The 14,584-nt window shown below is 40.9% G+C and overlaps 1 protein-coding gene across 1 annotated transcript; it reads right to left on the bottom strand.

Annotated features, from left to right (window-relative positions):
* Nucleotides 1-586: 586 nt before the first annotated feature.
* Nucleotides 587-14,555, bottom strand: cog3 (component of oligomeric golgi complex 3). Its single transcript, XM_080478536.1, has 23 exons — nt 14,350-14,555; nt 13,959-14,105; nt 13,812-13,873; nt 12,219-12,384; nt 11,590-11,664; nt 11,273-11,365; nt 10,403-10,528; nt 10,230-10,310; nt 10,088-10,131; nt 9,865-9,991; nt 9,098-9,189; nt 8,266-8,405; nt 7,467-7,627; nt 6,348-6,456; nt 6,116-6,234; nt 5,893-5,982; nt 5,153-5,273; nt 4,781-4,869; nt 4,506-4,640; nt 3,745-3,820; nt 3,482-3,609; nt 2,760-2,858; nt 587-2,600 (listed from the first exon to the last, which is right to left on the bottom strand). Exons 1-23 carry the CDS (start codon nt 14,533-14,535, stop codon nt 2,571-2,573), a joined length of 2,496 nt encoding a protein of 831 aa, XP_080334662.1. The 5' UTR covers nt 14,536-14,555; the 3' UTR covers nt 587-2,570.
* Nucleotides 14,556-14,584: the final 29 nt, after the last annotated feature.

Genomic DNA, 14,584 nt, shown 5'->3' with positions numbered 1-14,584 from the left:
ATCTGCACCCAATCCTGATAGCATGTGACGTTTAACTGATAATGATTGGAGGGGGAGAGGGGGGGGGCATCAAGTATTGGCAAAACTGAAAGTAACTCAACAGGGCTTGCTACTTCTTCTTCTTTTTTTTTTTAAACATACATTTAAAATCATTAAAACAGCAGAGATAAGCGCCTGAGATCAAATCATTGATTTTAATTTACTTTACATGCTGTCACAGGCAAGGCAAAGGTCTCGCAATGCCAGGGCCTGACATGCTTCAGAGATATCTGCAGCAGAAGAGTGCCGAGATCAATGTCCTGCTCCAGAACATCCAGTCCCTCATCACCTATCAAAAGACTGTCAGTCCACAGAAGGTCAAGCCCCAGCAAAGACTCATCTCACAGATGGAAAGGCGGCAGCTGCCAGTGAAACAGAAACTGTCTGCCAAGAAGACCCCCTAAAGTCAATGATGTCCTTGAATGGCAATTTCTTCTTTGCGTGAAGTGACTTGAACTATCGTGTTTCCTGAATTTAAATAGGAAGACAGAGCATTTCAGAAACCAAGCCAAGACGCAATAATAAGCTTCTTTTTTTTTTTTTTTTTAATCAGAATATCCATAAATAGCATAACTGTACACATAATTTTACAAAGAGCACACCGAATGTTACAAGTCCCGTTACTTCTGTTACTGTGAGCGACCGCGAGAAAATACACCCAAGAATCATGAACACAGCAAATCTGCCCAATGTCACCAGTCCATTATATTGCTAGAATAAACCATTTTAATCAACATTGTTATAAAAGAAAAAGAAAAAAAAAGGTATAAAACATAAGATTTCATTGTCTTTTTGTACATATTTGCATAATAAAAAAAACCGCTAACAAGGACATGGATTAGATGAATTTTGTGGATTTTGATTCAAGGTGAAAACTGTGGCGCTATTAAGGCAGCAAGTTGATTTGTGCATGAAGAGCTGTGCATCTACATCTTGATCTGTATATGTCTGTTATTTGTTTGTTTCACCGCGTACTTAATTTACACAATTTCCCTTTACATGGGTGTTTTTAGATTCATGCGTGGGAAGTGGAAGTTGTGTGTGTAATATGGTTGACGGCTGTGTGTCTATAAGACCTCCATCACCACATTCACTTCACTTTGGCCTCAGTCAGCTCCGTTTTCACTTCGATTGATCAGCTCCTCTGCCAAGACAGCGATTTCCCCATAAGTAAATAACGGACTTAAAAAAATATATATATTATTTGTCCTCAGTTTTGACTCCTTTATTGGAAATCACTGACTCCATAATGTTACTTAGTGTTATGAAAGGCTGTATAACCAAGGAGAGGACGTACCAACAAGAGTGAGCCTGCCAGACGACACAGAGCAAATAAAACCGGGAATTATTTGTTGTGGAAATAAAAAGGAGCAACATCAATCCGTCCATCCAGGTTCACATATGTATCTTTACAGGATGTTGAACCAATCACAGTAGAACGTGCACACCACGAACAGGTTGAATCCATCACAAAACAACGAAAGAGAAACACTCACATTCACGTCATTTTCAGTCCCAATTAAACTCAAATCCACATTTATGGCCCGTAGTACCCGAGGAAAACTCGCACATACACAGGAACAACATGCAAACTCCACACTCCACTCCGAGGAGCAAACTTCTAGCTGCAGAGCTCAGTGAACGCCTCAACTGAAGGAAGGAAGTGTAGCTTTAGAAGGACTTATAAGTACACAGCACATATATTGTAGACCCACAAATTGATTTAGGCAGACACACATTTTGATTAAAAATCTGTGTACAGACAAATTTAAGTCGCATTCACCATTTGCATCACAGAAACGCTTATCGTTATACACACACAAACTTCTCCGCCAGCACGCACATATCATTTTGCTTCTATAATAGCTCCATAGAAAACCTGCTGGACTGGACACACCTGCAGCATCATTAGGCTCGACTGACCAGGTTACACACTGCTACATTTTAAAATATTGAACGTTTTTGCAGCATTTTTCTCTTATTATCCTTCCAAAATAATCAAGGGGGAATGTGAGTGGAAGTCCTCTTACTGGCCATTGGCTACAGAGCTGAAGAGCGCCATTTGTGCCCCCCCAGTCTGAGCAATCCTCCGCCCCGACGCCACACAGTGTGCAAGTCATCTTTATTCTTGGTGTCGCGAGATGAAACTGTCATCACAAATCCACTGCAGTTAAAATGGATTTCTCCTACATTGAACAAGCTTTCCAAAAACACCCACTTCAATTTTTTTGCCAACGAAATGATCAACTCAGTACCCAAAAAAGTAACTCTCCACCTCCCAGTTTGTTGTCGACTTCCGAATGAATACCTGAACCTCTTCATACTGCTGGAGCCTCTTGTAGAAAAATCTTTGGCCTTGTGCAGAGCTTTTTCTTTTTTTGCAATCAGCTCAGCTCTCCTGGTCCGGTGTGCAGCTGGTGTGCGGTATTCTGGTCATCTCTCCCACTCAGCTCTCCTGGTCAGAGCTGGAGGTGCAGCAGCATGCTGCTATCCAGGAGGTATTCGCCAACATTGCACCGCTACACCAAGCATTACTTATTCACAGACAGCAGCAGGTTGACCTGAAAGAGAGCCGTGAAAAATTATGAGCGCTCACCGTGGCTTAGCCGATATCTGATGTTTAATGATACTTGAACTGGAATTTTGGATGCTGCTGCAGTATTATTCAAAATATGCCAGGTGCCTTGAGGCTCTGCTCATCCATCCAGAGAGTAATATACCTGTTCCATAGATGGACAGGCAATGATTTGAAGGTCTTCTCCACTGTATTCCTCCTGAAGCAAAGCGTGCAGTCTTTGGAATACCTGCTGGATGTTATTCTGTGGAAAAAGCCATGCTATTACTGAGTGCTGGAAGGAAATTAATACTGCATTTCCATCTGGCCTATGTCCCCTCACTATCTTGTTTCCATGTCAACCGCTGAATTTTGTTCCTCTCTCATTCAGCCTCACCTGGCACCTTGATGAACACTACACAGGCTGCACAAAGATTTCTCTATTAGAGTTCAATCGCACAGGCAATTTATAGCTAAAGGCACAATCTCCCAGCCAAATTTAAACAAGAGTCAGGAGTCACACAGAAATATCATTTATATCCCTTTTAAATTAGGAGACAGGCTTTCTAATAAAACATCTAGGTATGAATGTGATCCAACAGTGCAAGAGGTTTGTTAACACTGCGGAGTACACCTGCAACAGACCTGTAACTTCACCCCATACCAGGAGCCATCAGCATGTTATCAGTTCAGCTTGTTAGCAATGTGTGAGTATCTTCCAAGTTATATTATTTGAAACAAATTAGACCTTGGAGTGCAACATCATGTTATTCACGCTCTGTGGATCTTGTATGAAAAGGAATCTTGAATTCTTTGAGCTTTAACAATGACTTGAAAAGAAAATGACTCATGCAGTACATGCTATACTCTGGTTTTGCTGCCACCCACCCGGACAGGCTTGAAAAGGATGAACTCTGTGTCTCTATTGGCTAAATACAAGGACATGCTCTGTATGGTGCTGGGCAGCTTGCTCTTCATCACCCGGTAGGTAGCCATCACTATATCGTTGATCTTTGCTGGGAAAAGGAAAACAAAAAAATAGACAAAAGGAAAGACTTGATAAACACATTGACGCGCCGTCTTTCATTCATTTACGGGTCACGATGAATTTCAGTACGACGCTCATGGTGTTTCCTGAATTAGAGCCTTACCCGGCTGTGCCCAAGGTTGCTGAGGCAGACTGTATGTGGGACCGCCTTGAATAGCCATAGTTTTGAGAGCTGCAACCTGAGTGCAGATAGCCAGAAGAAAACATTAGTTTGAGGAGACCTAATTTGTGTTAGTTACGGTGAGACACACAAACAAGCACAAGATGCCCGGCTGTCGGTTCAGCCAATTTAATACTGTCTTGAATTTGAGTTGTTTTTATATACACACACACACACACACACACACACACACACACACACACACACACACACACACACACACACACACACACACACACACACACACACACACACACACACACACACACACACACACACACACACACACACACACACACACACACACACACACACACACACACACACACACACACACACACACACACACACACACAAAACACAAAAGAAAACAAAACTGAGTGCGACGAGTAGACAAAAAAAGCCCAAAAGTCAATAGTTACAGCAGAATCACTATATTGTAAGCATACAATAACTCTAAACAGCCACATGCACATACTCCCCTAGTAAGTGAATTAGATACCCTTGGTGCTAAATAGCTGTTTTATCTTCACTTGTCAGCTAAGTACCGAGACCGTCGGTGATCAGTGAATAAGAAAATGATTTTTTTGTCAAAAATTTCTTTTTTTCTCTCTTTTTTTTAAGGTAAAAGCTGCAAAAAAAATTGAAGGTCACGATGAGCCGTCGCAGCCTCAGGCTAAGTCTGCCTTCGCTCCAACAGTTACCTTGGTGAGAAACTCCTCAAGGTTCCCCACAAAGATCTGAGTTTGCTGCTGGATAAACTGCTCACAGCTGAACTTCAAGTGCCGGTCCACATCCTTCTTTGAGTCAATGTAGTGCTCCTTTATCTCTGGTGTTCCCTGGAGAGCACAGAGTAAAAAAAAAAAAAAAAGCTTTAGCACTATCAAGTGGCGTTTCCCCGAGGCAGGGTCCTATCAAAGCACATAAAGCATATAGTATGTTTAGTAGAAAAGGTGGAAAAGAAGAAGAAAAACAGTACCTCTAACAGGAATTCAAGTATGGCGTTGTGACTGTTAAATCGGAAGAATTTGGGGACAGCCTTGGGGTTGAGGATTTTGAAGGCGGCATCTGAACACAAAGCAGAGATTAAATCTCAGCTGGTGTAGAATTAGAGTGCCCTCTAGTGATACTCTGACAATATGTCCTTGACTGGGACGAGTGTGATAGTCGGAGCAGATCTGCCCTCGCGAGCCACCGGTTAATGTACATGATGGTGTTGGATTACAATTTCCACATTAATTGTTGCCACCGGTGCATGTGATAGGCACAAGTTGCTTAATGAGCATGAAAATGTAATGACTGGCTTTATGGAGCCGAACGCCAATGTTCCCTCCACCTTTAATTATCTTACCTCGCGTTTTTGTCAGGTCCAGTGAAATTTCCTTGATGGCAAAATCGGTGTGAAATGGGGCAATCTGTTCACGCATAATCAGCAGGTGCTTGATCAGGAAAAGTTGCCCATCTATTTGTGTCTACGGAAAGTGAAAGCACACTGTTAAATCCACACTGCGGGCTGCCAGCACAAAAGGGCTGACTATCCAAACCAATGCCAGAATTAAAAAAAAAAAAAAAGAAAAGAAAAGAAACACAGGCTCAGAGGAGATAAGGGAATAGCTCTAATTAATAAGCACTGATTAATCACAGCCAGAAATGAACATATTACAGTGGCAAACAGAGGAGCAGAAAACATTTATTGTTTAGCAAGCAACTAAAACGCTGGAAAAAGACACTGAGCAGAAACTGTCTTTGGAGATTGATGCAGCGGCTTTAATTTGACGTGTTCGGCTGAAACGGGCCAGTTAGCGCCGATATTGACAGCATATTTGAAGGTGAGAGCCGCCCATAAATAAAGGAAGGTCTGCTGCACACCCAGTAAAGCACAATGAAGCGCACATTAAAACAAACTTTCAATGACAGCGGCTGCTTTCGTTAAGGATTTTGTAGCCTTCACGACCTTTATTCTGGAGAGAAACTGATCTTATTTATGCAGAAAAAAAAAAAAGAAAAAAGAACTTTTCTGGCCATTTCAATGAAAATAAAAGTTTAGTGGAAAAAATTAAATGCACATTATTCTTAACCATGTGTGCCAACCTTGTTTTTAAGGATGATGTCAGAAGCTTTCAGCAGGGACTGGATGCAGGCAGATAAGGCTTCTTGAGATAAACCCTGGAAGACCGCTCTCTACAAAGAGACCAAGATTTGGCATTAAAAAAAAAAAAACAACAACAACATGAATTAAAAAACAAAAACAGCTATATCCACTGAGCCATCTTTGGTTCAATAAATTAGCAAGTTAGAAAAACTGAAGACTCACGTCTATACATCTGTAGAGCTTGGATAGACAAACCAGGGTTCGTCTGACAGTAGGGTACCACATGCCGTGCAGATCAGCAGGAGAGACAGATGTCTGTATTCGGGATGGTTCAACACTGCCTGTATTCATTGATTCATTGTACAAAGAGGGAGAAGACATCAGCCCGATGACAGCAACACCAAATGTGGAAGAAAGGCAAAGTGAAAGCGAGTGTCACGATCTGGAAACAGACCAGCATTACTGTTTCTTCTGCCATCGGGATCCTCAAGCTGTACATCAGAAAACATGGACTCCTGTGACATCTGCTTCATCTGCTCTTCCTTCAAGCTCTGAGCAATTTTCTATTGATGACAGACAAGCAAGAGGCAAAAGGTGGTTGGTAGAAAACGTTAAGATTCTGTACAGTCATGTTTTTACCATTTTTGTTCCAACAGGAGGCCTAGGGGCTTCTTAGAGGTACGAAACATCGTGAAATACCACTCGTAAAACAAACGTGTATACAGACAGAACGTAAGATAAACATCTGAAGTACATCAAGAACATGGCACGGAATCCACATCGCATCTGAAAGTGCAACACGTTCGAAAGCTGTTTAATATAAACCGAGACTCACAGGCATAGTTAACCACATCTGTGGATATTCGCAAGACCAGAAGCCTTCAAGTCTTTCATTTGCATAATTCAACTTAAAACATTCAAACTTTTTAAGCAGCTGTAGATAGACAGTGTTAGATGTGGGGTTTTTTTCTCCTTGACTACAGAAGAAGTCTACAGGTCTTTGAACGCTTAACATAAAATGAAATTAAACTTGAGGAGAAAGAGACAGACAAAAAGACTTATAAATATCTGAAGAAATGTCAGACTCCGCACTATCGAGTGATTTTCACAAAAATAGAGAATATGCAACACATTTAGGAGCTTTGAAATATCGGTCTGGACTCAAAGACACATTTAACAGCATGGAGACCAAAGACCTTCGGAGGCTTAAAACATCAGTCCTTTTCAAGGAGCTTCTGGGAGTCAGTGATGTTCTGGTTAAAGCCAAAGACTATAAAACACACATAAAGAACATACGTGAATATAAATTAGTCGTCCGTCTTCTATTCTGCTTTATTCAACAATCACATTCAATTTGGGGCGACCATTTAACCACTCACCCAATCAAGCACATGGGAAACATGCAAACTGTATAGAGAAAGTGTGACTCCAACCAGAGATGATCTCGCTGTGAGGCAAACGCTCTAATCACCACACCAGTGAAAAGCTCCAACTATGAATTATTTAAAGCTTTGTTTGAATCTGATGTGTGCATAGGCGATAGGGTTCATGCCTTCCAGCACAAACGCATTACCTCCATCATTTCCAATTTTTCAGGATAGGCCAGATCCCCCGGAGCTGGGTTGTAGCCTGTGATATCAGTCTGGATGTAAATGTGAGTCCTATAGACCAGCCTCTCCTGAACATCCTCCAGCATTTGCTTCACCACCGCATCAAAGGCCCCCAACTGAGCAGCTGCGGAGAAACACACAGAGGTCACGTTACTGTTCAGCCAATACCCAGAAAAACTACAAAGCTCCCTTTCTAGTTTGCTGTGAACACAATCTACATATATATGCTTCACGAGCTGAGCTGTGCACTATGCTCATGATGTATAGGGAGGCTGCATGTGGTTGGGTCATGATGGGAAAAATAACCAAGTGCCATGAAAGCGCCCCACTCCTCACACCAAAGCCAATCTAATAATTGTATGCTTGTACATTTTTTCCCCTCCAACTTGGAAGACCTAATGTTTGACTGAACCGATCCATATTTTCAGTTTCTGTAAGAACACGAGACATAAAAGTTTCATGATAATGAACGATGAAATATTCTCCGGCTGACAAAATCAGAAACAGGTGCGGTTAATTTCATTAGGTTTTTTTTTGTCTCTGTAGACACATTCTTCTTTTTCAGGTGTTGTAAATAATTAAATCCATTTAAGAGACAGGGTTTAATTAACTTCAACCGAAATAGAATTTTGCAAAGCAGTAATGACACAAAAACAAAGAGTGAGCCCAAACTGAAAGGCATTTTTGTATCCAGCTGCCTGGTAACACAAATCTCGGTGCCAGCTTGACAAAATGAGCGGTTCTGCGGACGACACAACCCACCGTTGTTGTGGACGTGGTCTTCCAGCATCTCGTTCTTCAGGATGCTGCAGAGCTCAGACAAGGTTTCCAGGTGGATGATGTGGATTATCAGAGGCCGGAGGACATCGTACAGCGATATACACAGCTTCTCCAAGAGCTCGCTGTCAGAGATTCAACACAAACATTTCAGTTGCTCTGTTGAAGACAAAAGTCTTCAAATACACTCTTTTCTAATCAAGCGTCAGGGTTTTCTTTTTTTTTTTTTTAAGTGAGAGGTTGTTAAAGTGTGGCAGGAAATTACTGCTGTCAACTGTTGGTGACAAAAAAGCACAACTTATAAGTAAAAGCTTTTAATTTGAGCTATCTGGAAAGTCTTTTTTATACGGTCTGCTACTGTTATGCATTATATCTTATTTTCAAATTGTCTTCATCACGCGTGCAATAGATTAGTTTTGAAAATGCGTGTTGATGAAAAATAATCCTTTGATGATAAATTCTAAATAATAATAATAGAATGAAAAACACAAGTTTCCCCGTCCACTTTATTCTTTTTACCATGATTTATTGTGAATTGTTAAAAAGGAAAAATATGGTAGGAAAAGGCCTCCCCCTGATCCCTCTGGCACCCCCACAGTGCTCACTCACTCATCCCACGGGCAAACACTTTAAAACTGAAAAAACAGGAGTGGATTTAAAAAGACAATAAACATACGGTATAAATTTGTATTTCAAGCGCTGAAACTAAATCCTCTACGACTGCTACTATCTTATGAAAAATTGGCACACCTTTAACAAACATATAAACGTGTTGCAGAACGATGGCGCCTGTGTCGGTAGGCGTGTTTCTACTCACTCTAGTTTCTGTGTCGGTCTGGTGAAGAACTCATTGTACAGCTGGTGTTCGTCCTGGCACACGTGCACCATAAATGCACAGCCGCTGCGAACCTGTACAAAAACACAGTCAAGGAGCGCACGCTGCCGAGCCAGCAAACACTTCGGCTCCACCACAACCCCAGTAAACACATTCTCCCAATTAACTATTACAGCAATCATTAACACGACGCATAACCTTTCAAGGTTCATTACAGGAAAGCTGTGGACAGGTGGTGCGGCTGTTATGATGTTTTATTGCTTGAAAGTCTGACCTTTAATTATAGCCTCCCCATCAAGCCAATTAGCGAAGTGTTTAAAATGCCACAACAGCATCAAAATACATAGTCTGAGCAGGAGCCAGAACTGGACCAGGTTTGTCTGGAGTATCACATTAGAATAAAAATATTTCACAATCAATTACTGCCAACCTTTAGGTCAGTAAAAGCTTCAAATGCAAAAAAAGAAAGAGAAGCGTAATTTACAGCTTTATAGATGAGCTATGACGAAGGGTACACAAACAACACCCAGCAAAGCAATTCACTGGTGAACAAAGCGGGGAGAAATCTCCAGACGCCTGCTGTACACAATCCCAGGTTATGCTCATTTATCATGTGCACAGCTTTGTGTCTCTAACAAACAGTGCAGAAAATACCCCAGAGGGCCCACACTGTCCATTCTCTGCCAGCTCAAATGTCACCTTGCTATATTTTAAAGGGCACTCCCCACTTTGAACTAGCCAAGCCTTACCAGAGCACAGTGGTCTTTGCTGTTTTGGTTGGTCAGGTCGGTAATGGTGGATCTGATGCAGGGATTGAGAAGCTGCTCCCTCTGGTCGAGATAGCACTGATGGATTTCATCTAGGAGCTGCTGGTACCTGCTCAAGTCAATTTGAAAGCTTGATTAGCCTATTTAAGACAACAACAAAAAAAAAAAGTACTTTATTTAATTGAATAGGAATGTTAATACTCACTCAGGGATCTTTTCTGTTCGCTGTTCAATCTGTTCAATGAGTGACTGAGGGAACAGATTGGGAGAAAATATTTTCATTATAGGAAATTAAGGGAAATTATGTAGCATAAACGTTGGCTGTGTAATGAAATAGGTATACTCACTCTAACTTTAGGTGCAGCTGCTCTGAACTTAACATAATACAGTGTGAAGGCGTTGTCTGCATTTGCCAAACCCAGGGGATCCTGGCAGAGACAAACGCAAATATCAATCCTAACAACAGGCAACACACATCCACCTGTTGACTTTGTAAGAGCAGTGCGTGACCTGTACGTACCCTTTTTGTTAACTGGCTTGTGAGATTCTGCAAAGTGTTTACGATGTGGATCTTCATGAAGTGCATAGCTTTGGAAAGACATTGTTTGAATTTGGCTAAATAGACCGGATAGTCCTTGAAGTTAGGCTGCAGTAGAAAAAAAGACAATATTAATGGGAATCAAATAAAGAAGGATGACAAAACTAAACTAAGTATCACTAACACTTAGTGATACTTAAAGTGAATGGTTACGGCGTTACATTTCAGTGTTTAATTCTGGGACATGTTGCGTCGAAGTAAAACATCAGAGCAAGTCATTACAAAGTTGGAAACAATGTTTGAACCACTGATCTAAGTGATCAACATGACACTCCCCCCCCCAAATGAACAAGGTCTGGCTGCATTTTGGCTCCATACACAGAAATGGAGAGCTCTCTGAACAAGTATGAAAAATTTCATTAATCAAATACTGTGCCCTTTGTAGTCACCAGATCACAAAACAACCAAGCAGCTACGGGCCACTTTGGAACGCTGCGTGACGGGAATCCCAACGTTAAAATACGAGTATATAACACGTCAGTGAAGTTTTTGGAGAATCAATGCCATCTCGCACTGGAGCTGTTCTGGCAGAACATGGCGGCTTAATGCCTCACTTATACGCTTTTATTTTATGCTCCTTGTAATATAAATCCATTCAGTACCCCAGTGCAGAGCTTATATTGCAAGAGAAACACAAATGTGTGGTTATTGTCATCTTTGTTTGAATTTTCATGCTGCAAAAAAAAAAAATGTAGCAGCACTGGAACAAATGCATATTAGCAATAGAGATATTCAACCTGTTCGCCATATACAGTGACAAAGACTAAAGCATGTATGTGTAATCCTACTCACGTGTGAAGAAACGTATTCTATGCAGTCGTCTAACTTTGACAGCATTGGAATGAAGCCCTCACTGTTCACAGACAACGTCGGCGAGTTCAGTTTCTGCAAAAACAAAGAGTCATTTCAAGTCATTAAAGAATTCTGAACTTCAAAGCTGAAGATTTGTACTTTAATACTTTTGTACTGTAATTTTTTTGTGAGCTTCTTATTAAAAAAAAAATAATTTTGGGTAATATCTATTCAATATTTAAGTGACATGCACGTCACAGTTCATACATTCAGTGGTCAATTGTCTGATTATGTTGACAACAGGAAACAAGTCCTACCGTGTTTATGTTTTCCAACTCATTAAAATATGACAGTTTCTGCTGTATGCTCTCTGCCAGGTCAACCAGCTCCGACTGTGAAGAGACAAAAAAAAAAAACATGCACCGTTAAAAACTATTTGATATGACAGTTCAGTCTCACCTTGTTTTTCAGGTTCTCCAAACAGTGAAATCTACACAAAACTCAAGCGCGAGTGTCACTTAAAAGCTGCAATAATAAGATATTTTACTGCACCACAGAGAACAACAAAAATGTGAAGGGCACAAGGTATTTCTACTCCTCGCAGTGACTGATTTGACGTTAACCCACTTGTATTTTCACTAATTTCAGTACATAAACATAATATCAATTTCCCAGACTGAAATAATAAAATCCACTCACAATATTAAACAAATCAAGAAATTTAAGAAAATCACTTAATAATGCTTTGATTGTCATTATACAAAGGGTCTATAACTAAATAATGACAGCAGTCATTGATCAATACATGCAAGAAGTAGGAAATCAAAACGTAAAATCAATTAAGACCTCCTGGTCTTTACAGGAGTAGCAACAGTTGTGGTATTTGCACTCAGTCTAAATACTGAACGAAGCAGGTATCAGGTGTCAGGGCCGCATGCTACCATACCTGTTCTTTTAGGAGCTGTTCACAGGCTTCATGCAGGGCGCCGGTTTTATTGGAGACAAACAGGTACTGCTTTTGGAGGGAGTCCAACTGCTCAAGAGCTGCACTGACATCCTTTAAAATAGCGTCACATTGTTCCTGGTAGCAGTTGAGATCGTCTCTTGTTCTCCTGAAAGGGAATCATGGCACAAATTGCTGAATAAAAGTGTGAATAAAAAGCAAAACGTATGCAGCGACATCCTTATTTGAGGAAGTGGATAGAGAATGGGAGAAAGAGTAGAATTTTTTAAGATGTGCCAACTGTTATTCTGTTGTACTCCTTGTGCTCCAGACCCAAATAAGTCTTTTAATAGTCATTTGCTTATTCCTCTAAGCAAAAATAGGTTTGTAAAAGTGTTGGTCAATGGGCACATGAAATATATTGTTTTTATAAACTAATCATACTTTGTTAATCTCTAGGGAAAAAAAAATCATTTTTCAGCATTTACCCATTCTATTCCTCCAACCTTAGGTTGCTAGTGGGGGGTCAGGGGTACTGCTCAATGAGAATCGAACCTGCAAACTTCCTATTACAACTCCTTCTCGAGCCACTAGAACACCACTGCTCACAAATAATGCAGCCATAATGCAGTTTTGGGTTAAGCCCTCCAAAATAGTTGCGATACTTTATTACAGTTTAAATCTAGTTGAAAAAAAAAAGTTTCAACAGGTTCACACACTTTGTCGTCACTATAAAATTGTTCAATGGGATTTGTCTGCACGTTTATGAGTGAGAATTCTGTCAAATACACAGACCAAACTGTCATTTAACTTCATTCAACATCAAGCAATTCTCATATGACCAACAATTTAGGGAAACATTTTATCTGAGGCTTCTAACAAATCTACAGTTTTTGCACATCTTCAGATTGTCAGGTTTTCTAAGTGAAATCCTAAAACTGTCTGCTATTCATTGTCTGATTTCTGGAAACTTTATTTGAGCAAACAAATTGCAGAAAGAGACAAAGTTAGCTATTTTAAACCAGGTCTGGTTAAAAAACGACAGTCCTTAAAACACTTGAATATGGACAATGACTATCACAAAATATAAACAGTATCTGATGTTTTCAACATGGTCGGTGGAAAGATTTTATATTTAGTGTGTCTGGGGTGAACCAGTGCAGATTTGACAAGTTCAAGTGTATCAATTTTTTGTTTGAATCTGTCACTGAGCACATTATACACAAATTTTAACTTTTGAGCAAATTACACTCAGCTTTCACTATTAAAGTAGGGCTTTTTAAAGAACCATCTTTGCATGATTCATCTGAGGCCTTTTTGCAGGACAAAGAAGTAAAAATGGTTAAGTTTAACCCAAACTTACCCTAAAGTGAGCTTTAATCTGAAGCTTATTTGAGGGAGTGATAACAGAACCTCAAGAGGTGTAAGTACGTGATAAATAAATATTTCAATCTGAGGCAAGTCCAGTGCATGTTTCATGTCAAAGCAGTTTGCTCCTGGTCTGATCTTGCATGTCCTCCAACTTCAAACATCCTTCTCATCAATCAAACAGCATGACACAAGAGTGAAGACATAAGCATTAAACGATTGAAGTACCTGAACTTTGCACTCTCTTCTTGGTCCATGTTTGACTGTAACTTGGCAAACCAGGCAAAAAACTGCAACAGAGAAAGGCATCGCATCACATCACTTCCAAGAACCTCATCTGCCTCTAATAAATACTGTAACAGAAGAGATGGAGACCTGCTGTGCAGTCTCGATCCTGTCATTTTCCATATCCAGCATCTGGAAACCTTTGAGCAGGACGTCTTCAGTGGAAGCAGGGACAGTGGCTGTGAAGGTGGACTGCAGGGACCGAGAGGACAGGCTGCACAGGTCCTCGATGGGAAGCTGCAAAAACAAAACAGGACTCCCCTTGAAGCTAACTTAGCTACATGGCTACACGCGTCGGAGTATAACAACAAACCCTACGAAATAGTCAACTCGTTGGCATTCCTTGGCAATATTCCTCACGATTATCTTAATAAAGGAGTGCGAAAAAGACAGCTTCCTTGTCTTCTTATTCCCAGTTGCGTGTATAAAGTAAGTTTGCAGCTCTGTTAGCCTGCTAGCTGCCCCGGGATTCTGAGCTCACCTCCGAGGGAACAGACAGAGTTTCAGCCGCAGCACGAATCTCCAGGACGGAGTCCATCTGCTTCTCCGTGAGGGGAGCCGAGGCATCCGTGCGGCGGTCCCATAAGGACAGCTTCTCCCTGGTTTCCTTGTCAGTGAGATCCAAAAGGGACTGCTCTGTGGACGCCATGGCCGCTGTGGACAGCATCAACGTCAGCAGCAACGCACACAGGTACTTCCTGTTCCGGGAGCGTGGG

The sequence above is a fragment of the Lipophrys pholis genome, assembly GCF_963383615.2.
Source record: "Lipophrys pholis genome assembly, chromosome: 13".
Taxonomy (NCBI): Eukaryota; Metazoa; Chordata; class Actinopteri; order Blenniiformes; family Blenniidae; genus Lipophrys; species Lipophrys pholis.
The sequence above is the reverse complement of the archived record's forward strand: the minus strand, read 5'-3'. Positions and strand labels throughout refer to the sequence as shown.